At 42.9% G+C, this 24,365-nt stretch overlaps 2 protein-coding genes across 2 annotated transcripts; both read right to left on the bottom strand.

Annotated features, from left to right (window-relative positions):
* Positions 1 to 1,527: 1,527 nt before the first annotated feature.
* On the bottom strand, positions 1,528 to 15,764 carry xpo1a (exportin 1 (CRM1 homolog, yeast) a). Its single transcript, XM_070915422.1, has 25 exons — positions 15,700 to 15,764; positions 14,906 to 15,038; positions 14,605 to 14,706; positions 13,886 to 13,958; positions 13,713 to 13,774; positions 13,586 to 13,630; positions 13,302 to 13,483; positions 13,051 to 13,099; positions 12,839 to 12,958; positions 11,724 to 11,852; positions 10,476 to 10,634; positions 9,444 to 9,626; positions 8,885 to 9,023; positions 8,214 to 8,395; positions 7,863 to 8,019; positions 7,486 to 7,649; positions 7,237 to 7,371; positions 6,935 to 7,118; positions 5,831 to 5,937; positions 5,054 to 5,248; positions 4,787 to 4,955; positions 4,034 to 4,168; positions 3,640 to 3,799; positions 3,091 to 3,187; positions 1,528 to 2,437 (listed from the first exon to the last, which is right to left on the bottom strand). Exons 2-25 carry the CDS (start codon positions 15,029 to 15,031, stop codon positions 2,291 to 2,293), a joined length of 3,201 nt encoding a protein of 1,066 aa, XP_070771523.1. The 5' UTR covers positions 15,032 to 15,038; positions 15,700 to 15,764; the 3' UTR covers positions 1,528 to 2,290.
* Positions 15,765 to 17,626: 1,862 nt separating this feature from the next.
* On the bottom strand, positions 17,627 to 23,795 carry fam161a (FAM161 centrosomal protein A). The gene is made up of 7 exons (XM_070915376.1): positions 23,640 to 23,795; positions 22,179 to 22,447; positions 20,168 to 21,394; positions 19,735 to 19,902; positions 19,547 to 19,646; positions 18,369 to 18,508; positions 17,627 to 17,939 (listed from the first exon to the last, which is right to left on the bottom strand). Exons 1-7 carry the CDS (start codon positions 23,793 to 23,795, stop codon positions 17,627 to 17,629), a joined length of 2,373 nt encoding a protein of 790 aa, XP_070771477.1.
* Between the last annotated feature and the right edge of the window lie 570 nt (positions 23,796 to 24,365).

Genomic DNA, 24,365 nt, shown 5'->3' with positions numbered 1-24,365 from the left:
ATCTGAGCGTTACTTGAGAGAGCAGACACAGCAGCCATGTTGAAAAAGGAGGGGGGGGCGACACACAGTGTAGATAGTTCGGGAGTTTCCGTCCTGTCTCCTTCGCCCGTTCGTTTGTCTTCGGTAGTCTCGCGATATCTTCCCAATGAAGTAATGTTTACAACCTTTTCTTAGGATCTCAAGGGCAACTGAAAATCTATATATTCTATTTAATAGAAACATGACAAATACATGAAAACAAAAATATGAATTTTAACACAAACAACTAAAATGTTAGTTTTTTTTAATATTAATATTTTTATGTTTTAATTTAAAATTTGTCTGGTTATATTTGCCTCTAACTCCACCTAATTCTCTGAATTACAGTAAAGTAATTCAATTAGCCGCAAAGTAAAAATAGTCAGATGTACATCAAATATACATAAATAACAATGAATCCCTGACAAGTAGAAAATCACGTAATGAGATTTACGTGCTTGTTTTTCATTTTTGTGTTTTATTTAGTGTTCGTCTTGTCTGTGTACTTATTCTAAAAGCCTTTGGACTGGGAGGTTAGAAGAGGAGGAAAACATCTTATTTACAATGTGTATCTGATCTTATATTCCACTTACTTTTTTTTGCATTTCGCTGTGTACCTTGTATGATTGCATGTGACAAATAAAGTTCATTGATTGATTGAACTGAACAGCTAGATCCTTTTTGTTATCCAAATACTTTTCAATAATTTCAGACACAGCCTTTTACGTCACAGGGACATGTGACTTTAAACATTTTATAATCAGACCCATGTGTCATAACTTTCACAGGACCCATAATGTAGTTTGTGTGTGTGTGTAGATTAGAAAACTAAACTTGCCAAAATGAGGTTTCTTTCTCTGGAACCAAACCTGATATAAACTTGCCAACAGGTCTGCTACAAACTTCAGACCCATTTGTCTAATTCTCAGCTCACAGCGTTTCTTTCAGTCTACATTAACATTACTTTCAAAAGTAAAATGCACCTCGTTTGGCCACCGTCTTTAATCCCACTGTCTGTCTGCATAACACTGCACTCAAAGTAATTTTAAATGTAGAGCTGTAGTGACGCGCTCCTGTTAGTTCCGTTAAATACCTTCTTATCAGGAGCAGCAACTTATCTTATGTCACGTGTTCCCAAATGAATCAAAGACCTTTTTTCGAGCAGACATTTTGTCCTGTTATGGAAGGAATAGCACAGGTGGAACTAATAACATTAATGACGGCCCTGTTCCAATAATTCCTGCAATGCAATGCAGAAATTAATCATGTAATATTTATTTCGCCTGTTTGACAGGTAGTTTAGTGTGGAACTGGGACAAAGCTATCAGATGAGCTGTCAGATGTGACTCCCCTGCAATGCCCCCCCAGTTTGGGAACCATTTCCATCAACAGTTATTTACAATAACCCGTCAGGTCCTGGAAGCCAAGCAGTGACATTCTTTGTCTTTTCTTGGCTTTCCGTAACCTTCAGGGCTTTGGGTAAGAAGCAGAGTCACACAGACATTTTTTGTAAAAATAGCCAACTTTATATTCTCAGAGTACTAAGACAGCTTTACAAACAGGATGATATGCACACAGCCTTCCTTCTCATCCAAACGCAGAGCGGTCCAACTGAAGCTCCGACTCAATCAGAGAGCCAGAGTAAAAGAAAAAAAAAAACAATAAACACACTGACAAACCAAAACAAGACAACAAAGGAAGCAAGGAAGTACATGTCTACCCCTTGAGCATCACATTCGTCCTGCACCATGCACATGGCACTTCTGAAACCAGAGCAATCCGTCAACTAACCATTGCAAGTGTTTCAACATTATATATTACATATTAACAAGTGGGAGAGGAGGTGAATCGAAGGGGGTGAAGAGGGATTAAAAGTAACCTTGAATTCTTCCAACTTCATGCAGGTGTAAAAGAACCGTATGGCCAAACACAAAGCTTCAACTAGCAAAGAATTAACAAAAGATGGCATGTTACACAAAAAAACCTTTGTATAAAATATGTTTGTAGGAAACAAAAAAAAAGAAAAAAAAAGAATCTGCGCCAGGGTTGAGGGGGGTCAGGGGGACGATTCTCATTTACATATTGACATTGATTTGGTCGACGTACAACCGAGTGCTGGGGTCCTTCCTCTGGCCCCTCATTCTCTTTTCAAAACACACACACACTCGCACACGAACACACTTGAAAAGAAAACAATTCATCAACAGGAAGCGTCCTTGCTCTCTCTTGACCTTTCCCCCTTCAGAGCTGTTTTGTACACGCTGCCGCTGCTTCAGTCGCACATCTCCTCCGGCAGCTCGTGAGGGTTGAGGATGCCGGGCACGGACATCTGGAGCTTGTGCTTCTCCTCCTGGGCTTGGCGCAGAGCCGTCTCTCTCTCCTCCAGGAACAGGTCCGTCGTGTCCTCGCCAGCAAACTCCTGCAGGACCACACAAGCAGAGGCTCAGCGGCGCTCACACCAGGCTTTAGGCTTTAGGGTTCAGGCTGGCCAAACTGACATTTTCCCACAGAGGCAGACGTGACCTGCTCAAACTCTCCACTCAAAAGCTAAAATAATCGCAGTTCTGACGCAGGCTGTGGCTTTCAAGTGCTTCCAATCAGATTAGTTTGTGATTCCTTTGTTGATTTACAAACATGAACAAGTAATAATGTCCCTGAGCTTAAACAAGTGTTGCCACTTGTTAAATAAAGCATTATCTTGCATTTATTTTGATCAAAGTCCAGAATTATTGTTTACATTTTTGACGGAGGCTCAGACGAGTTGATTTGGTGTCGTCTGATGTTTTTATATATCACGACCTTTTTGCTTTGCCCTTTCATTTATCAATATGCTTTGTTACAATTCTATCACACAATATTCATGCAGTCTATAAAACGTTATGTAACCCTTTCACATATTGTCTAAAGCGACTCCATCAGTGAAATCAGCTGCTGCAGAGTATCTAAGGCATTACTGTGATGACCAAAAATCACTTTACACTGCCACTTTCCCCCCAAAATTAAGCACCATTAAGCTGTCTTCCCTGGTCTGTTTTCAGGTGCAGGTGTTAACCACTTCCTCTGGACACTCACCTTGATCTGCACCAGGAAGTCCCTCAGGTGCTCCTTGAAGGCGGGGATGTCCTGATTCAGGCTGAACAGACCCGTTACAAACACCTTCACCTGGGCACTGAAGACAAGACATTCAATTAGCAAAGGAGGAGTGACAACTTACTGCATCTGCAGTTCCATTTTCAATGTTCAAAATAATCTGAAGCAGTGAAGACATGCTATAATTTTTTAACCACATGGTTACCATTATATAACGCTAATCCTTAAAGCGCAAGACTCTCTCTCAGTGTTTGGCCTCAGACCTTATTTTCTGCATAAATCAAAGTGCTGACTCACTTCCAGGTTTTGGGACTAAAAACTCAAACTCTCGGGATATGTCTATGATCGCAGATGCTGTGTTTTATGGTGTAAGTGCATTCTGGTCTATTGAAGCTCCTGTGGCTGAATTTGTTTTCCTTTAATCCCCATGTGTTTGTGTAAAAAGCACGGAATACCTGGAAACCATAACCAAACACACACAGGTCACGTAGTCCCACTGTGGTTCACCTGACGAGGATGAAGCCTACTTACTCTTGCAGGTGGGGGAAGGCCGTCTTCAGCAGGTTGGCGATGTACTCCTGGATGTGCGCCTGGTTGTTGGCAGGACTGGCGGCGCTCAGAGCAACGCTGACCTTCCCCTCCTCCACCAGGTTGAACATGTAGGCCAAAATGGTGGCGTGCATGGTCAGACCTGCAGACAGGGAGGAAGCAGTTTTTGTCACATGAACTTCAAGTTTACTTGATTATTTATGTGTTGAGGATGTTTAATAAAAGTTGTTAAAACCTCAGAGTTACTTCTAACATTAGAGAAGACGATAAATTCTATTTTACATATTAATAAAGTATATTTTGAGTTTTGAGAAACATCGAACAGGGTTAGAATATATCTTCACACAGCCAGATGCCACCAGGTCCGTCTCTTTACCTGCAGTGTGAGAGGTATCAGTGACCACAGAGAAGATGTGCTGCAGGACATCGCAGAAGTACGTCTGGTAGAAGCTCTGTGCAGCTGCCTCCTCTCCAGACACGTTCTGCAGGAGAGTGTACAGGATCTGCAGACCTGCAGGAGACGAGGAGACGCTCATTAGACCAACACAGATACGAAAACTGCTCTTACACGTCAACCTAACTCGTATCAGCTGTCTCACATTATTCTGGGTGATACAGTTGTGCAACTTTTCAAAGATTTATTGCTTGCAGGCCAGTGACAACACGTGCTCAAAGACCGACTCTAACAAATGACTTGCTGCTGCATCATTTCTTACAATATAATTAGTAATTCCTAACCATAATCTGGCGTTATTATTGACCTCTCTGAACTAAAGGAGTTATTCTATTGTTTGTAGATGGAAGAAGAAGATGTTTGTCAATCTGAAACATCGTCTGAAGAAAGAATGTCTAGCTGCCACTCAAGTGAGTTGTTTTTGTCTTTAACATCTAAAAAGGCATAATTTACATTTAAAAGGCATCAAATTGAAGCCATGTTCTATGTTTAAATTTGAGGTGTTTTAGTTTGTTTTTTCACTTATTAAAGGTTCAAACATAGCTATAAAAAAGCTGCTCTAGACTGACAAAGCCAGTATTGAGACAACGTCAGTATTTGAATTCAATGACTGTTCTAGCTTCTCTGTATTTGTGTGGACTCTATCTGAAAACACGAGTCGATGCCAGTTCAGACCTGTGTCGGCCACATTCCTCATCGTGTGCTTGAAGGCCCAGATGATGGAGTCTAGGATCAGTTTGAACTGGGCCGGGGCGATGGACAGGAAGGCTGGGAAGCACTGGGAGGTGGCGGCTTGAAGGAGGTAGAAGAAATGGGTTCTGTGTTCTGGGAATTCTTCAAAGTCCTGACGGCACAGAAGGAAAACAACACAGAGTTAAAGTCTGTAACTTCACATTTTTGCTGCGTTTCACTACCAGGTACCAGGTGCGATTAAACACCAACCTTGTTGATCATGTTCAAAGTGCACTCAAAGACGGCGTCAAAGATCTTGGGGATTTCTCCGGTGATGTGGATTCCCAGCTTGTTGACGATGGTTGCCATGGTGCTGAGGACCTCTGGTTCTCTGGCGGCCGGGACGTTCCTCTGGTAGTCGATGAGCACCGCCTCCAGCAGGGGGGGCACAAAGTTCTCTCCCACCTGGACCACAGAACAACACAAACATGTTGACAGACCCATCATCCCAATTTCTATGAATGTACCATTAACGACTTAAAGAGTGGACATGGACCCAAACCATCCCCTCATTAGGTGCTGTAAAATAAGAACCTACTACATTCAAATACTTCCATTCTCAGACATTTTGACTTTGACATGATTTAGTCGAGATAAAACCTTGTTAAAACCCATCTTTACCAGTTGACACGTGTCAATAAGTCAGTGAGAAATGGTTTGGAATCAAAAAGGTTAAAAAAAAAAAAAGTTTTCAATGTGGATCCAATAGTTTTTGGGGGGACATTTGTAGTTTAGATTTCTTTGTTAGTCCATGTTCTGGTTCCTGTTAGAGTTACAGAGCAGGTCGCAGAACTGAAAACATTTCTTAACTTCAGCTTTTACTTCTAAACATGATGTATATCGTGTCTGAGAAGCACTGGTTATGTTTTCACTGTGTTGTTGCAGCACTACTGAGGATGCTTTCTGTGGAACACTGCAAGTACAAGTCTTTACAAACCCAGATTTAAATATAAACACGTTCTTCCATTACAGAATTCACTGGCTCACCATCTGAGGGTCGTTGGAGCGACTGACCCAGCCTGAGATCAGCTTCAATGTCTCTCTCTTTACCGTCCTCATGCTCCGGATCAGAGGCTGCTTGGTCACCATCTCACCTGTATAAATGAGAAAAAACTGGCATTGACATACCATCACAGCTGCGCATTTATACATCCAGTAGTTACGGAGCAACGCAAGTGTTCATTTGGAGTCTTGTTTGTGTCCAGTCTTCTCTCTCTGTTAGCTCTGGTTCTGGTCTCCACCACCTCCTGAGGGAAACATCTGTCTCTTTAGCTGCTAAATGATTCACTATGTTCAGCAGCTCGTCTCTAACTGTGTCTGTCTGCTGCTGAGCATGCCGTGTACAGTAGCTTCTTCTTTGCTGAAAGCAGCCGCCTTGTACGACATTAGACTGATGAGAGTGAACCAAAAAACCCACCCGACAGCTCAACAATGAGCTGAAACTCGCTATAGAGCTCTGTGAAGCCGGGGGGAGCTGCAGATTCAGCTGATAATCCTCTGTAGGTTCATCACTACCATTGTTTTCACTTTGTCATCTGATACATTGGTGTAAAATGAGTTATAGACGCTTTCAAAAAAGCAAGAAACCTAAATGGCTGAAGACGTCTGTTAAATAGGAGCTAATGAAACCTGCACATAAAACTACTAAAACTAAAATTAGGTCTTAAATGATATGATCCATTTGAAGTCTTGAAGTGAAGAGAGAAAATACAGTCAAAATTATGATTAGGAAGATCTTTTTGTGAGGCCATTTCATCTTGGCTCCAGTATAATGACATATTTCTTCCATGTGGCCCAGCTCTACCACATATATTTTGTGTAGCGAGCTGGAAAGAGCCCAGGTCTTAAATATGCTCATGAAATCAGTGGGTCTTGGCAGGTTTTGTGGTGGTTTAATTATGCTGTCAGAGCAGTGACAGGAGCCTCATTCTCCTTTCATTCTCCTTTCATTCATTCTTTGTTTTCCACTCCTTTTAGACCCAAGAAGAGCTTCGTAAATCATGTTTTCATAGAAGATTACCAACATCTTGCATTTACTACCAGTCACCTTAACACACACACACACACACGCACACACACACAGGAACTGACCGTTGGTCTGAACAGCCGAGGAGATGTTTTCACTCAGGCACTTGTAGACGTTGAGCATGTCCAGGTAGATTCGTCCCAGCTGGACAACAAAGGGATGACCAACAGCTTTACAGGCTCTGACGTTTGTCTTCAGGATGCTGCCCAGCTGACGCACCGTCTCCGCGTCCTTCAGGATGTCCACGTTCTGCAGCCGAGAGTTCACAATTTAGCATAAGTAGCCATTTTCAGTGGCTGCAGGCTGCATTAAATGACAACATTTGAGGACATTAAGGACACATCAGTGGCTTATAATCTGTCCTCACCTTGGTGGCCTGCTGGATGATGCTGTCCCACACCTGGTTAGGCAGCAACATGTACTTCTCTATCAGAAGCTCCTGAACTGCCTGGTCTGTCTGAGCTCCAATCATGTAGCCAACGGCCTCATAAAACGTATGAACCTGCGGAGACGAGGGGCAGAGTTAATCTGAGTCCTTCACACAGCGCTAACAACGTCGCTGTCGACCAAAAAAGTCTTACAAATAATGTAACAAAAGGTCAGAAACAGGACTGACCTGCTGTGGCTGCAGGTCACAGATGATGGTGTTGATGTTGTTGAGGATCTCGTCGATGAAAGGCATCACCTCGCCCACCTGAACCTGGACAAAATGCCGCCGGCACTTCTGGGCGATCTTGATGAAGGTGTCACACGCCATGTCCTGCACACCGTCATGGGTCTCTGCGTGACCAAGAGGAGGATAAACCACACAAAATCATGATAAGCCTCATCCACTGACAGACAGCGTTCATGCGTTAATCACAATTCAAATAACAGCGACACTTTGAGGAAATACCAAATCTGAACCTTTGTTAATCAGAATCACACAGCACAGTTTGTTTTAGAGAAAGATTTAAGTAAAAGGATCCGATCTGGTCTCTTCCAGATTCTCACCGTGCATGAACTCAAACAGCTTGTTGACAACAGTCTTGAGGAACTTCCAGTGGGCTCGGAGGAAGCGAGGATACTGGCCCACAATGTACATGATGTTGGACGCTATGATGGCCTTGTTGTCCTTCCCTCTTTTCTGCTCACACAAGCCAAGCAGGTCCTGAGGACATAACACACACACACACACACACACACACACACACACACAGTGAACATTGGTCACAGTTCAACACACACATAACTGCTGGTTGGGAGAAATGCTCAAGAACTGGACTCAGCAGGAGTCGGATAATTAAATTACACTGGGTTTTACCGCCAGTATAATATAATATCTGCGTCTGTGTGTGTCCCCACCTTGATGACGGTGACCAGGAACCTCTTCTCGTCCTCCTCGTGCATCGCCCCGCTGATGGAGCCGATGGCCCAGCAGAGCATGTTCAGGTTCCTCCACGACCACTCGGTGCCGTTCACCTGGTTGTGGAGCTTCTCTGTCATGATGCGTTCAGTGTCGGCGTAGTCCAGATGGGTCAGATACACTGCAGACACCGAGAGAGACCGATGAGTCCATGGTGTGTGTGTGAGAAATACAAACTCCGCTACTGGTCATGTTAGCTCACTTGTTCTGTGTGTGTGCTATGTTGACACAGTTCTAATTTTTTTGGTTGCCATTAATTAACAGTGTAATAAATATGAATTCCTCCCTCTGACTCAGCAGTTCAAATCCAGTGTAGGGGAATTTAGATCCAACAGTAGAGAAAGCCGATGTGAAACCAGACAATTTAAATGTGTTTCTTATCATCAGAGTTCAAATTTACTCCCAGTTATACTGAAGTAACTGGCGTGGGAACAGAATGTAAACATATCCAGTGTAAGACATGTATGGGTCAATATAGGACTAAGCAAACTCTGCCAACGTCAATAATAATTTACCTGGGAAACACTTAAAACTTCACATTCAAAGAATATATATTCTTATATCTTAAACAGAACCGTGTATTTATCACCACAGACATGTATTCACTTACCAAGAGTCTCCCTCATGTTCTTGTAAAGGTTAATGGCATCCGTGTCCTTCATGAACTCCCGGACCACCTCTCCCTGGTCGTTCTCCACCACCAGAACCTCCTCGGGTTTGGCCATGCGGCTCACCATCAGCAGACGCACCTACAGGAGGAGGAGGAGGAGGAGGAGGAGGAGGAGGAGGAACAAACTGGATGTGAGAGCCAGACAGCCTCTTATTGAGCCAACTGATCAAAGCATGTTTAAGTACTGTGTTAAAGTGACAGCAAATTATCAGTCATCTCTAAATGTTTGCATTCAATACGTGTATATATATATATATATATATATATATATATATATGTGTGTGTATTATGTTGACAAAGGCAGAAGATAATCATTATTTTTATAGACTTATTTTAACTAACTTTAAATACCATTAATCCACAACTCTCATGTGATAGTAAATGTAATATCTTTGGGTTTAAATAAGCATAATACTAATAATAATACTTATTCGTTTAACTGAAAAAATGCTCTGCAGATTAGTTAATTAATGAAAAGTATAAACAGCTGCAGGCCTACCTGTGAGAGCACAGGCAGGTAGAGGTGTCTGCGAGGCGGGACGTCAGACAGCAGCGGGGTGCTGGAGGTGGAGAAGGGACTCTCTCTGTAGAGCTCTGCTGCCAGGTGGTTCCAGTACTCCAGGCAGATCTTGAAGATCTCCGTCTCCTCCACCTCCGACACCAGCAGCATGTAGTGCAGGGCCTGAGGGCGCAGCAAGGTGTGGTGAGGTCACACAACAGTGTTACAGCATGGGTTACACCACCACAAAACATTTCCTTTAGGATGAAGCGATAAGAGTACAAGCAATTTACTTATTCTGTTGCAAAGAGGAGTATAGAACAACTTAAAATCACTGGAGTTTGTTGGGTCGTGTTTCTACTGCGACACCTGGCTTCATGTGAAGGAAGAACGTTCACACCAATATCTGCTAATTTAGACACACAGATGACTCCCTTTACGCTCGTCTGAACAAATGTTATGAGACAGAGAAACGTGGCTTTACTTACTGGTACCAGGTACTATCGCTGCCCAGTACAGAACGTTTATTGTACTTTATTTCTTACTGCCTCACTCCATCCTATGGAGACCTTTAGTGTTTAATATTAAGTACATAAGTGTGTTTTCCATCTAACAACACAAAATACCAAATGAACAGTTGCTACACAGACTCTTGCTGCCTTTTCCTCTTCTGTTGTCAACGGAGCTCATACAAGTGGACAAACAGCCACAGGAAAGATGGTCCTTCCCACTGTAATCGGTCCCAAATGTATGTCACTGCAAAGGTTTAATCAGGACACCACAGGGAAGGAAACACAGGGGGGAGGCAGGGAAGTCACTGAATATGAGGGGGAGGGTTCTTTCTCACAACTAAAGCAGAGGCGGAAAACACAAAAAAGCCACCAGCTGAGTTGTAGATTTGTTTACTGACCTGGACTGACCTAAGTTCACCTTTCCACATGAGAAACAAATCTCAATTTGAACAGAAATGTCTTTCTGTAATGAAACCCCCCTTTTCTGACGAACTGAGGGGGGTCCATCTCGTCCCCCTACCTCCATGAGCGTCTCTCGCAGGTTGGGTCTCTTCTCGATGAGCTGGCCGTGTTCTTTGAGGAAGGTGCAGAGGAACAGGCTGAGGTTCTGGATGAAGTTCTGCTCGTCATCCTTCCCGTTGGCGTAGGCCATTCTGATGTTAGTGTTCAAAGGCAGCATCTGACCAGACGACAAAACATTACTTTTATTTATTTACACTCTGACTGCTGTGCCCTAATTGCATCCAGTGTGTTTTGTTTGAGGACAGTACAGTTACTGTAAATAGATTTAGTCTTAAAATGCGGAGCCATGAGACCACCCAAGAAAACCATTTCATCTAAAACTAAAAGCAACCCCGCTAACACTATGTGGAGAGAAAGACCATGAAATGGGGTTAAATGCTTCCAGAAAAAAAAAACGGTAAGTGAACCTTGAGGCAAGATGTTACTTGTCAAAATACAGTTTCTAAAGTCAAGAATGAACTTTCACCATCAAGATCTGAAACTAAGAAACAAAACGTCAGAATTCAAATTCTTGTTAAGAGGAGAAACTCTCCACAGACACGTTAACCAAGAAAACCCTTCTGCTAAAACAGAAATATGGATTCTGGTTGTCTGCACACAGTCCTGTTAATGTATCATGTTACAGACTTCTGGAAAGTATTTTCCAGTTGCTCGTCGTCTGTTTAGCCTCAGGCGGTCTGTAAAGGTTCCGTGTGTCGGGGGCTGCCACACCTGTGTCAGCTAAGTCTGTATATACAGTAAGCTGAGGAAGATCAATGGGACCAAAACCGCATGATGAATATAGGATTCTCTTAACAAACAATACTATTAAACAAACAAAATTTAAAAACAAATACAAAGTGTTCCACTCCGCTGTCCCATCACTCAGACGTGTTGTTTGTGTCTATTTGTAATAACAGTGGACACACCGAAAACTGCTTACACTGCCTGACAAGTGTGTGTGTGTGTGTGTGTAATAACAGAGATTGTGCTGCCTACACACTTTATGTACTGCACTGTGTGTGTGTGTGTGTGTGTGTGTGTGTGTGTGTGTGTGTGTGTGTGTGTGTGTGTGTGTGTGTGTGTGTGTGTGTGTGTGTGTGCGTGGTGGGAGGAGGTTTGCAGAAAGCGTGTGTTTGTGTGTGTAATAACAGAGTGGGAACATGTAAGTGTGCGTGTGTGTAATCATACTAAGTGCAATTAACTTAAGCACCACTCAAAATGATTGTGTGTGTGTGTGTGTGTGTGTGTGTGTGTGTGTGTGTACCTGTTTGAGCTGGCACATGGTGAGGGTAAACAGGTTGACAAACTGCTCCTCGTACTGGTTGACGCTGACTCCGGCGATCTCCGTCAAACATTTAAGCGTCACGTTGCGAAACATGGGCACGTTCAAGAACTGAAAACAGACGAATAAAACAAGTCAGATCAGCGCTGAACGGCCTGTTTAACTGTCCCGTCTGTGTTCACGTCCATCTACCTACTGATGAACAGCCCCGACTGCGGCTCAGGATTCATTAGTTCACAGTGTGAAAAAATGCAGACTAAATTAAGATAATGTTTATTGTTTTCTTTCATCAGTTAATGGCCTGGTCAATAAATTGTAAAGACTTAAGAAAAAAACGTCCATCACAATTTCCAAGAGCTCAGGGCGACGCCTTAAAACTGCCCCAAAGATATTCAGTTCACGGAAAAGCAGCATGTCCTTACATACGAGAAGCTGAAACCAGTAAATGATTCAAACCTTTAATCCATTATCAAATTTGTGGCAAATTATTTTACAACTAAATCAACATGTTCCCCAAAGATTTGTAGATTTTGGGAATATTCAATGCTGATACACCACACAATAATCAATGTGTGAACGCTCCCTGGCCAAGTTGCTGAAGCAACCAGGTGTAAACAAACAGGGAGCGTTCAACAACACTATTCCTCTGTTTGTTACGCTCCTGCAGGATGAACCAATGTAAGAGCGCCTTTGTGAGAGGACCTTCTCAGTGGAGGTGATCACACAAACAGAACATGCTGTATATATATACTATACAGAATAAATAATTCTGATTACTTTGAACGTATTACCTTTAATCTTAATTTAAAAGAAGAAGAAGAAAGAAATTAAATCTATGGGAGTATCCAGTCCATGTGAAAATCTGTTGTGCCTCTTCTTGCATTGCCATATTAACATATTAATCATATTTATCTTTTGTTTATGACAGTTGTTTTAAGTCTCCGTGTACGGTGTGTTTTTACTTGTTTGTGTCCACCTCAAAGGCGACTTCCCATCAGCTTTTGATGGACAATAATGATGATTTGATTTTGATTTGGCCAATTATACAAATGTTTCACTAAAGTCTGGATTTACTGAATGAGTACTGGCTGGTTTACCTTGTAGACCAGAGTGCTGATGAGCTTGGTCTCGAAGATGTAACCTAAAGGAATCCAATTCAGGAAGCGGAGGAGAGTCTCCAGCGTGGCGTGGACCAGAGGGGCATTCTGGGAGTTTTCCTACACAGAAGATGAGGGTACATATGAGAATGGATTGTGTCCTCAGAGTCAGAAGCTGAGGACTGTTTGGTCTGATGTCAACCTCGTCTTACCATCACAAACTGGCACAGCTGGAATATTTGGGAGAACTCGTTGCACATGCTGAAAGAGAGAACAGGGATCATCAGAGGTCATGTCTTCAGCTGGCAGACACCATATGGATTAAGACCGATTTTAACCCTGAATTGGTGCCTGGATTTCCATTTATCTATTTTTCTACAGTAGAGGACGGAACAGACAACCAAAAAGTACCAACAACTCTTCACTCCACAGAAGTCACAGCACATTTACTTTGATCAGTTACCTGTCTTTGAGGTGCTTGGCTTTCACTTGGGTCATCTGGCCGCTGGAGAAGTCGAAAACCTCCTCGCTGAGCAGTTTGAGGATGATCATGTTGTTCTGACAGAGGCTCTCGCTGGTCCGACTCGCTCCCACAATATCGCTGATGAAGGTGGGCCAGTGTTTGGGCCATTCCTGCTTCAGGATCTACACCGGTCCAGAGAAGAAGAGCTCCGTGTCACCAGCCTCATCACATCATGCAAGTCATTGTTCTTGAACTAAGTGTCAAACAATCAAATGTTTATTTACCTGCACGAGGATCATGTTGAGCTTTGAAATGTACACTCCCTCTTTCTGCAAATTAACATAAAAACAGTGACTTCAATATCGAGCAGGAAAAAGAAAAGTTCAATATATTACATTAATGTAATCTCACCTCCATGTTTGCAGGATCGGAAGAAGTCTTGATGATCAACCCAACAACATATTTCTTGATGCCTGAAAATATATCCGAATGTTTTCATGAAAAATGCAAAGAACATTTCTCTGGCAAGCAACACATCTCAGACAGAAAACATCGTTGTGTTTTTTTAATGTCATTAAACTGACCTTCACACTGATTTCTTGGGAGAATCTTCCAGCGTGTTTTGATGACTGTCTCCAGAATCTGCAGTGCATAATACTGAGAGAAAAATTGAGACGTATTACAGCTCTGAAAAAGTCTCCCTGGTGATGTCATACATGTACAGCCGCATGAACATAAACAGAACTGTGTGCGCCATCTACGTCCATTTTTTTGGACTATCCCTGCCCCTTTGGTAATTATCCTTACACAAAAATGTACATTAGAATGAATGGAAATGACAGTGCTGTTTATACAACACAGTACAGATCTACCCTATATCAAGCTGCTGAAAACTAATCTATTTGCAGCATCTAGGACTACTAGCAGCTGCAACTGGAGTACTAAAAGGGAAGAACTATGGATAGTTGGCATAAGCAAGCATCATAACTGAACAAATAACAGACAACTGCGACACCAAGAGAAACTCAAAAATAACAGAAAATCACTGATGATAATATCATCACAACAACAAAATGTCTCACACCAAAGATGCAGCAGAAATAATTGTGCAGATAACCACAGATTTAAACACAGTATCCCTTCATTAGCTGGAGAACATCTAACAAGAACAGAGGAGCTCAAACCTCACTGCCCTGATGTGGATAAACTGATAAACATCAGCTCGCATTATTACACTGGCCCTCAGAGACTGTCAACAAGCAGCTGCTCTCCGCTACCAGATCAGTATGCGTCAGGTACGTACTTTAGTTTTCATGTTCTGAGAGAACTCCAGGATGGTGTCGACCCTCGTCCAGGCGTCTGGATGGTCCTTCAGGTTGGTGAGAACTTCCTGGGCCACTCGTTGCTAACAAAGAGCAACAAAGCCAACAGTTTACAGGCCTAATATCTGCATGGTTAAGATTAGCACCACATTTTTCATTTTTGTTACTGAACAAATATACATTTAACCCATGAGGGGCTTGTTTATAATCAAATGTCACAGCTTTGCGCCAACTACATGTGAATCCCATCCACACACTGGAAGCCAACAGTGGAGTCCTCACCTGGGATCCAATGTCGTGGTACATGGAGTTGACAACATTGTCCAACAGGTTGATGTCCAGTTTCTGATTGAAGTCCAGCAGCTGTCTGGCTGGGTGATCCGCCAACATCGTCATTTCTGCTGGCATAGAGCTTCTGAGAGGAGGGGAGGAGAAATGATTTAAACTTCAACCACAGCAGCACCTGGTGACAAAGCTACCGAAACATACCAATAATACACACATACAGGTGAAGATTACAGGAGGAGCGTTAAGACCTAAAGCTTTGAGTATTCATATTCGAATAGTAATATTTAAAATACTATATTACAAACTGGGGGAATCAAACAAGACGCATTAATATTTGGAAAGGTGAAGTAGGAATTTAGGTATTACAAGCATGGCTACTTTCCCTTTCACGTTATATAGCAGTTAGTCAGAAACAAGTTATTCTTGTTCAGCCAAAATGTGTCAGGGCAGCCCTCGTGGTCCAATTATGACACCCATTGAAACAAATCATAAACTGGTAAAAGCTGAAACACCGCCCCCACCTGGCTAACTGGGTGTAGCGCTGCATTCACCACAACCCGACTGATAGACATGTTCCACGGCTATAGAGAGCAATTATAATGCGTCAGGAATAGTGGAAAACAGATCGTGGAGATACACGTCCCCCGGCCACAATGCGCTGCAGCATGTTTGGTCTGAGTAACCGTTAGTTAACCCCCAAACAAAAACACCACCTTACTTTCGAAACTGACGGATGCTAACGTTAGCCCACGATGGGTAAGTTAGGTTTAATGCTGGGCTTAACTTACCTGGTGTGTCCTGACCGCTCGTCGAAAACAAGTATTGGTTCACTTAAGTAGCTGAAGACCGAAATATTAATCCTCTCTTGAAAACAACGGCGCAACGTTATCTCATGGCACACGTTACAATGCTCCTAACCTTCGATAGCCAAAAGCTAATGTTAGCTTTCCCGGATGACACTAACAGCGCCAATTTAAAAAAATAGCGTTACGTCGGATACTTATCGATTCTTGGCGATGTATTAAAAGCTTTCCGCAGTTTGCCACAGCCTATGGTTCCTTGTCTTCAACAAGTCTGAAACATATCTTTCTTTAGCTCTCAGTGATTACAGTCGACTCCCACCATGCTAATAGCAACTTAGCGTGCTAATGGAAAAGTCAATGATGGTTCAGGTCTGCTGGCTAATTTAAGCTAAGCTAACAACACAGATTCACGGAGTCAAACTTAGAGCGGTATTCCGGGTCATAATCGCGAAGTGAAAGAGTCTACTTTTTATTTCTGGCTCTATTCGCACACACTGTTGGAGAGCAGAGATGTTTTAATGCGTGCAAGTGTGCTCTTCCTCTAAGCTCATGCTTCCAACCACGGACCGGTTGAAACCGGTTGAGACCGGGATATTCATTCTCGGTGTTTCGGCCCGTCGCGCGCCGCGTAAAATTTGGACTATGTACCCGCCCATTCAGCGTCTGATTGGTTGCGCCGGTGCAGTCGTCAATGCTGTGTCATAGGCTGGGTGGAGCTGTCAATCTGGCTCAACCTCCCTCCCTCTGTGTTTGCTCCAGTTTGACCTCTGATGCGGAGCAGCATGAACATCAACACGCAGACCCCAAACAATAATAGATCCCTTAGATTCATAACAAAATCAAACGAGTTGTCGTTTTTGAATAAGTGGCTTTATTGTAGATGCTCCAGTGTGACATCAACAAAGTCATGATGACAAAAAAAACAATGAATAAGTATTTCATACATCAATAAACATTAGTTCACATCTGTGAGGTCATGTATGTCATTAAATACTATATTATCTATAGTGCTGTAATTATCCCAAAACCAATAACTGAAAGCCATAAACACTGCTAAAAACATTATTATTTATTAATGCTAACTGTTAGCTCAGTGGATGGAATGGAAAGCTGTAAATAATACAATAACGGCCAAATTCCATGTAGCTTCTGCGGTGTGTCCCAAATCCATACTACATACTAATTCTAAGCAGGTTTTTAGTAAAGTGTATGCATACTGCTGTTTTATTTTTTTGTTGATGTCCACTATTCTCCTATATAGCAAAGGAACTGGATGAATTGTGAATGGTGGTGAGAAGGTACCAGAAACATCTTGGAAAAACTGAGAAAGCGTTATTAAATCTTTAGAAAAGTGAAGTTTAATTTTCAGTGACATTCCAAAGTTGCAGCTTGATCGACATGAATGATGTTGCACATATTGTATAATTTCCTGTTACCAGAAAATGGTTAAGTAAGTTGATTTTGTATACTAACCGCTAAAACAGAATATTATGACAATTAGTATGGAGTAAATACTGTATAGAATATTACTGTCGTGGCTTCCCGGGACCCCTGAATAGAACGGAGCCATTGTTAATATTATCAGTAACACACAATTACATTTATGTAAAATTACATTAGTCAGTAATGATGCAAAATGATGAGGATTCAAAAGTGTCCATAATCTCAATGAACTCCTCACTGAAGAGTAAACTGACGAGAGTTTATTATGTAGGGAACAGTGAACGAGATCTCAGACACAATCAATCTCGTCACCTCAGGTTAAACATTTCAAATATTCCATTCTTATGTGCACAATATTTACAATAAAACATAACATCTTATCACTCCAGGAATAAGAAGCTTCCTCCTCATGATGTGTTCAGTTTTGCTCAGAGTTTTTTGAACATTGCAGCGATGCCGGCCACTTATATCATGACGTTTGCTGACGTCCCTCCCCTGCTTCCTGCTGTCTAGCGTCGGCATCATGCTCGCTGTCGTCCGAGTAATTCTCATGATCGTCTGAGTAGTCATCTGAATAGCGTTGATCATCGCCATGATAATCCTGATCTGAGTGGTGATCGCCGGCGTCCCCCCCATCACGGTGGTTTGATGAAGCCTCGTCGCTCTCCTCTTCCTCTCTCCCTCCTTCCCTTTCGTCTGGATCTGCGTCCACGTCTTCATCACCCAGGAAGACCTTTCTGTAGTGAACAGGTTCATATCCCATGTCTGGCTCCTCTTGGTCACTAACAAACAAGAGGAACACAAATGCACCATTAGCCCTTCAATATGGCTGTCCTCTTATTCATAGTTAACAACCTTTTTACATTGTTCTTTTCAAAGTAGCGTAAAACATGCTTTACATACAACCAACAAACCAACAAACGAAGACATTTACCACTAATTAACGAGAACTAAATCTAATAAAGCTGTGAGCAACCCACTAATTCATGACATAAAATGTCTGATTTACTGGTGCTTTGTTTTGTGCTCTCACTTCTAGAAATCAACACATTTAAACTTAACATTTAAATCCCCTTTTGTATTTATGTACTTGTTATTGACCAGATGGCTCACTGCAGTCCCTCCCAGACGTTTCGTGTCTATCATAGTTTTCTTAATTGCTTAAAGCATCAGGCTTGGTCAGTAACACCGCAGTGACGTCACAGATATACCTCTGTTGGCTGTCACTGGACGGGGAGGCTTTGCGTGCAGATCCTGATCTGGCCGCCTTGCTGCTGATGAACTCTTGAGTCAGATCACATCCATGCAGGGCGTCTGTGTAGCGCTTCTCAGCTGCCTGTTTGGCATTCCTCTGTTATCAAAGCACGTTCACAAAGTAAGCAATCAAAACTGTTATGAAAAGAAATAACACTCAGATACTCTTACGGTGCTGGATTTCATCAGTTTGGGATATTCATGCATCCCAGCACCTGTGGTAGTGAAATGTTACACTCAGAGGGAATGTTAATGAACTACAACCTCAAATTGACTCAGTTCAGTCTGTGATTTCCTACTGTTTCCTGAATTTAACTAATGGTTGCACTGCATTCAGATATATTTGCTGCTCCCAGGGATGTAAATTGATTTTCCCCTGTGTGATGAAAGACGCCTTCTAGCTACAGTCAGCGTCAGTTTCTCTTCAATTCTGAGCGAATGACACCAAAAGCTGACGTTTAACAACTCAAATAAAGTTGGTGGAAATAACTGTCACATTACAGCGTCTCTGTTTTCACAGAAAAATCTACCCAACAACTAAATGTCAGCAGTAACTTGTGTTTTAAGGCAGATTCTTTTCTCATTATCTTCATGTAAATCTCATTTGAAAACCACATTTTCTGAGATTTGTAATTGTTTATAATTTTATTGTTCACATACAAATTTACATTTCTTGTTTCAACTAGTTATATTGCTTGTCTTCTCGTCTCTGTTGTATACATTGTATTAGTTTCAATGATTTTAGGCATCTTTTCATGCGTAAAGCGCTTTGTAGTACTATAAATAAAGGAGCTATTTGAATGAAGTATTGTATTAGTATCATTTCAAAGTCTTTATTTCGTCAGAATTTCCCTATCCACCTCTGACATCCAAATGGTCTGTATGTTTTCTGTATGTTTGATGCAGGAACATCATTTAACCTTTAGTTTGGTGTTCATTCATTGGCTACTCGGTTCTTCTGTTTAAATGTTTTACCGCATTAAGGCATTCAGGCTGTTTGTGAAGGCACACGATCAGCTGGAATGACACTGTGTTTGTGTCTTTATATTAGGACATGTGGTCATACAGAAGTCTGGTTTGGATGTTATGGGTGACAGCTGACTTGTCATGGGTTAGGGTGATGGTTGATGTTCACCTGTGCAACCTGCTCCAACAGCAGCGGCCTCCCCTTCACTCTCTGCTGCATCTGTTTAATCTCCTGCCGGTACTCCTTCCTGCGCTGGAGCGCTTGTTTCCTGCAGAGAACACAGAATTATGGATCGTCCCGTTCCACTCAACTACAGTTCAGCTCCCTTTGCTGTGGTCAAGTTGTTTTTAGGGTACCTGAATTCTTTGAGTTTGGTCTGGTGCGTCTGTGAGAGAGCCAGGTGGGGGTCGTTGGCCTGGGCTCGTTTCACCACCACCCTGTGCAGCTTCTTCTCCCTCTGCTTCTGCCTTTCCTTCCACTGCTCCTCCTCCTCCTCAGCCTTCTTCCTCTGCTCCAGCACCTTTCTACTCAGGGAGACAGTCTGGTCACAGGTGCAGGAAGGTTTGGATGGGATGGGGACTTCGGGAGGGCGGGGGCAGATAGTTGAGGATATGGGTCAAACAATCGGCTATAGGGTGTAAAAACAGTTTTGGAGCGGGTGTGGGGGTGCAAGCACACTGCAAGGATGCAACTGTTGAGGTTTTGATGTTCTAAACAGGACATTTGAGTTCTGAGGATGTCTCTATCTCAACTAAAAGGGTGGAAGCCTTCGGAGTCCTAAAATGGTACCTCACGGCCTCATGGCGCTTTTTGGTGGCATCTGTGACTTTGGTAGGCAGGAGCTCCAGGCTTCCAGAGAGGGACGAACAGAGACTTGAGTTTGGCGTCCGAGCTGACCCGGGGCTGATGTGCGGCCAGCGCAGCATCCGAGGACTGCTCTGCTCCTTCTCGATGTCGGCCAGGATGCGTTCACGGTGCGAAGTGATCTGTGACGTCCTCAATTCAAAGGGTTCGCATGTAGTCGTTAGCTTCACCTCTTTTTGTTTCTCCAGGTGTTTCTGGAAGCGTCTGTAACTGGCGTCAAAGTCAGGTACCTCTTTGTTAATCTGGGGCCTGTGGGAGAAGGCGTCGTCGCTTCCGGCTGCAGCGCTGCTGTCTTTGGTCTTCTTGCGTTCGCTGAGTCGTCGTGCGAGCATGCTGGGAGGCATTGAAGCGCTGTGGAGCATCTCCTCAGCTCTCATCTGTATCTTGATGGACCGATACAGCTGCTCCTCCTTCATGTGCTCGCCTGATGCTGCTGCGTACACTGCCTTGGGCACAGGCTTGGCCTTGAAGGGTTTGACTTTCTCCTGGTCGGATGGTTGTGGGTGACGCAGCTGTTTCTGCTCCTTCTTCAGCCGCTCCCTCTCCAGGAAGCTGAAGGGCTTCTGGATGGTCTGCAGATGCTGATCTTCTCGATCTCTCATTGATCGCCGTCGTTCCTCGTTGCGCTCCTGCAGCTCTTCATAAAGCGGGAGGTGAACGTGAGCCGGCACGGGGCTCGCACGGAACTTCCTCTGGCACTCTGTCAGTTCTTCTAGCTGCTGTCGCAGCTCTGCGTTCTCCTGTTCGATCTCTGAACGTGTCTTTATGCCACGCTTTCGCTTCTCAGCCTCACGCAGCATCATCTGGAAAGGTTTTGGAACGGTCACTCTGTGTTTCCAATGCTCCTGCTCTCTGTCTTTGTGCCCCCGCCTCGCCTTTCCTTTTCCCTTTTGTGGTCTCTTCCGGTCCCCCGTCAGGCTGTGCAGCGAGGAGGACGACAGGGGGCGATTGTGAGGGGACAGCTTAAAGTCCCGCCACATGTTCTTGATGTGTTCTTTAGGAGAGAAAAGCAGGCCTTTCTCCACATCGTTACTGGCAGCTTCATCTTCATCTGAAGAGTCTGACTGTCTGGAGCCCCTCCTGAGTTCAACAGCAGAGTGCGACTTCCTCAGACGGCGTGACGCTGCTGGACTGGTGTTCGACCACAGTAGCCTAACAAAAACAAATAAATCAATGATATGTTAACATGAGCACAATACTCAGAAAACTCTCTCAAACTCACCAAATCACAATGAAGTAAACTGTTCATTCTGAAAGAAAAATGGGACAAAATGTGCTATCTTTAATAAATTAACATTAAGTATATATGATAAGTATATATGTGTTGTTAAGGTTTTGAGATATCCATCACTGAGATTTCATTTGTGCTGCACAAAGAAAAAATCAACAGCGATGTGTTTTTCCACAAACAATTCTCAGGTGCTTTGGATGAGACCTCACTGTCAACACTTTCTAATAGTTCCTGTGGAAACTGTTGACAGAGTGGTTTGTGGATTATCCAAAGTAACTGGGATATTATTTCTGAAAAGACACATTGCACTTGAGTTTTTCAAATGCCATTTTCAATACTTTAAGCAGCTCAAACAAAAGTCTATTTACCTCCATTATACTGGAGTGGCAGCAGAAGTTTCAGAGGTAAATATCTCAAAACCCAGGACACATAAAACAAAAGAAAACAATCTACAAGGCTAAATACTGTAATGCAGTGAGTAAGAAACTATGTTTATGATATCTATGAAATGTTGATATAGCGCCCCCTTTAGGCCCAAAGGAGCAAGATCAAGGATTCACATTTGCGTCACTACACCCTCGTCTTTTTGTTGTATTTTAGGACATGCAAATGTTCAAAACCTCTCTGTGTGTGACAAACATACAGACATGAGAAACCTAACACAATTATGAGTTCCTTACACAATCTTGACCAAAAGCCGCCCACCTGTGCCCCGTGTCCAGCATTGCCATGTCCAGAGGCTCCAAGGACTTGAGCTGCAGCTTTCGCCGATACATGCTCTCCAGCTCAGCCATGGTGCGGAGGTGGGCCTTCTTCAGCTCCTCCAGCTTGCTGTAGTACTCCTCGTTGGAGAAGAAGATTTCAGTCAGGTCGAGGCGGTCTCCTGCTGCTCTGTAGTCAGTCATCATGAGAGGACCGCCCTTCCTCAGACAGTCCTCATCACAGAAATCAGAGCCTGAGTCCTCATACTCCAGCTGAAAAGGTCAAAAGTCACGTAAAGCTCATTTGCCAATCTGTGGTAATTTTCTATCTAAATCTTAAGCAACTTGTAACAGTGGGCTATTGACCAGGGCAGCATACTAACAACAGTATGTGATTTGACTCATACATGATCTGATTTATATAACATGACATGAAATGTAGCCTGAAAGGTGCCGGCAGCACTCAGGCTCCTCCAGGACTAAATCCTATTATCCTGCTGCAGCAGCGACGTGGGCCATATGGTGGAGCACAAAGAGCAGCTTACCATGAAAGAGCTCAGCCTACACACATCCTGCATCAGGTGTCTGGCTCAACTGCTCACATTGTCAAGAAGTGTTTGTCAAGAACTTCACCGAAATGGGACAAATGCTGCAGGATCCTGCATGGAAGGACGGCAGTGTTGTTGTCCAAAGGATAATTAAGTGTTTAGGATTATAAACTGAATGTGGCGTCTGGTAATCTAGTCAAGACGGAAGTCCAGAAATAGTCAGGCCAACAAATTCTACAGGTCAAATCCCTTCCACCACAAACTGACCTCAAACTGTCAACGGCCTGTTAACTGGACAAGATCAGAAACTCGAAACACTAAGTCAAATTACCCTGAAAAACATAACAACTCTATTAAATCAGGATTGTAATATGGAAGGAAGGGAAAAACACATTAAATTCAAAAGCAGTATTGTGATTCAACTAATTTAGGATGGACAGTGATGTAGTGAAGCGTAAAAACACTTGGGAGGATTATTCTAGTTTTGATCCAGATCTTCTGTCAGAGCTAAAAATGCTTGTTTTTGGCACAACAATGAATTCATCATATCAGAGGCTAAATTTGGACTAAATTACACTTCCTGTTGTTTTAGAAGACAGTGGGATTTTAATTAAATTCAATCATTTGACTTTTCATCCTCACTGTCTTTCCTAGTGAGGAAACATTATCATGGAAATCTATAACCATTTATATTGTTGGTTGTCTTACCATGTCTGCTATCTGAAACTTGTACTTGAAGTTGCCAGGCTGTTAGTTAGACCTGGCTTAGCTAACGCTAGCTGGGGCTAGCTTGTGTCAGTAAAAGCAGCCGTCAGTCCTTCTGAAGGCGTTTCAAACTAAAAGCTGAGGTTGTAAAAGTCGACCTGTAGCTTCACAGCAGAATTAAAACTCAGTAATGTGATTTGTGTTGTCTTTACCTCCTTCTCGTAGTCCCGGTTGTCCATATGACCTGTAGCCGTGTACGGCAGGACTCTCTCCCTCTCGTAGGAAGCTAACGGGGCTTTGGTGTGCGGGTCTACCGGCGTTTTCAAACACGAAGTGACCAGAACGTTCGTCCGGTGGGCGTTCGCCATGGCCTCCTACTATCTGTTCCAGCTTTTCTAGAAAATAAAGTTAATAAATCGGCTATTTTGCTTGAAGTCAGTAGAGTGAATAAAGAGTCGCTGTCCGCGTGCTGAAAACTGTCGGTATCCAGGCAGCAGGTGGGCTCCTTAGCAACGGAGCGGAGCTTCGTTGCTGAGGAAGTGACGTAACGTGACAGGAAATGAAGAGGTGGGTTTCATACAAATTAAAAGTGTTAAAATTTCATAAATTAATTCATAAATGACATATCCGTCAAGTTAATTCCTTACAATAACATTCAATTGAAACTGCAAAGCAGAAGTAAACCTACGAAACCTATCTCATTTATTTTGTTGTCACTTAACTAATATTGGAAGAAAATTAAGACTTTATCAGTTGAACACGTGGGTATAATATACAGACTATTAATGCTTTTTATCACAAAGCCCAGCTGTACTGGAAGTCCTTCAAATTTTAAATCCGCCAAATATTTGCTCAAATCTGTGTTTTTATTTAAACTGAAGACCACTTCTAACAAAACTTCAAATTTACATTTTGTTTGAATTCAGATTCATATTTTA

Source organism: Enoplosus armatus, chromosome 2 (genome assembly GCF_043641665.1).
Source record: "Enoplosus armatus isolate fEnoArm2 chromosome 2, fEnoArm2.hap1, whole genome shotgun sequence".
NCBI lineage: Eukaryota > Metazoa > Chordata > Actinopteri > Centrarchiformes > Enoplosidae > Enoplosus > Enoplosus armatus.
The sequence above is the reverse complement of the archived record's forward strand: the minus strand, read 5'-3'. Positions and strand labels throughout refer to the sequence as shown.

Bases quoted from the DNA above. Each gene is read 5' to 3' on its own strand.
- xpo1a (XM_070915422.1), bottom strand. From the start codon at position 15,031: ATGCCAGCAGAAATGACGATGTTGGCGGATCACCCAGCCAGACAGCTG. The intron at 13,959-14,604 runs GTACGTACCTGA...TTTTTCTCTCAG, and splicing joins CTCAGAACATGAAAACTAAA to TATTATGCACTGCAGATTCT. The intron at 7,119-7,236 runs GTGAGGACAGAT...TCTCGGCTGCAG, and splicing joins TCATCCAGCAGGCCACCAAG to AACGTGGACATCCTGAAGGA.
- fam161a (XM_070915376.1), bottom strand. From the start codon at position 23,795: ATGGCGAACGCCCACCGGACGAACGTTCTGGTCACTTCGTGTTTGAAA. The intron at 22,448-23,639 runs GTAAAGACAACA...TGACCTTTTCAG, and splicing joins ACCGGGACTACGAGAAGGAG to CTGGAGTATGAGGACTCAGG. The intron at 17,940-18,368 runs GTATATCTGTGA...CTTGTTTGTTAG, and splicing joins TCCAGTGACAGCCAACAGAG to TGACCAAGAGGAGCCAGACA.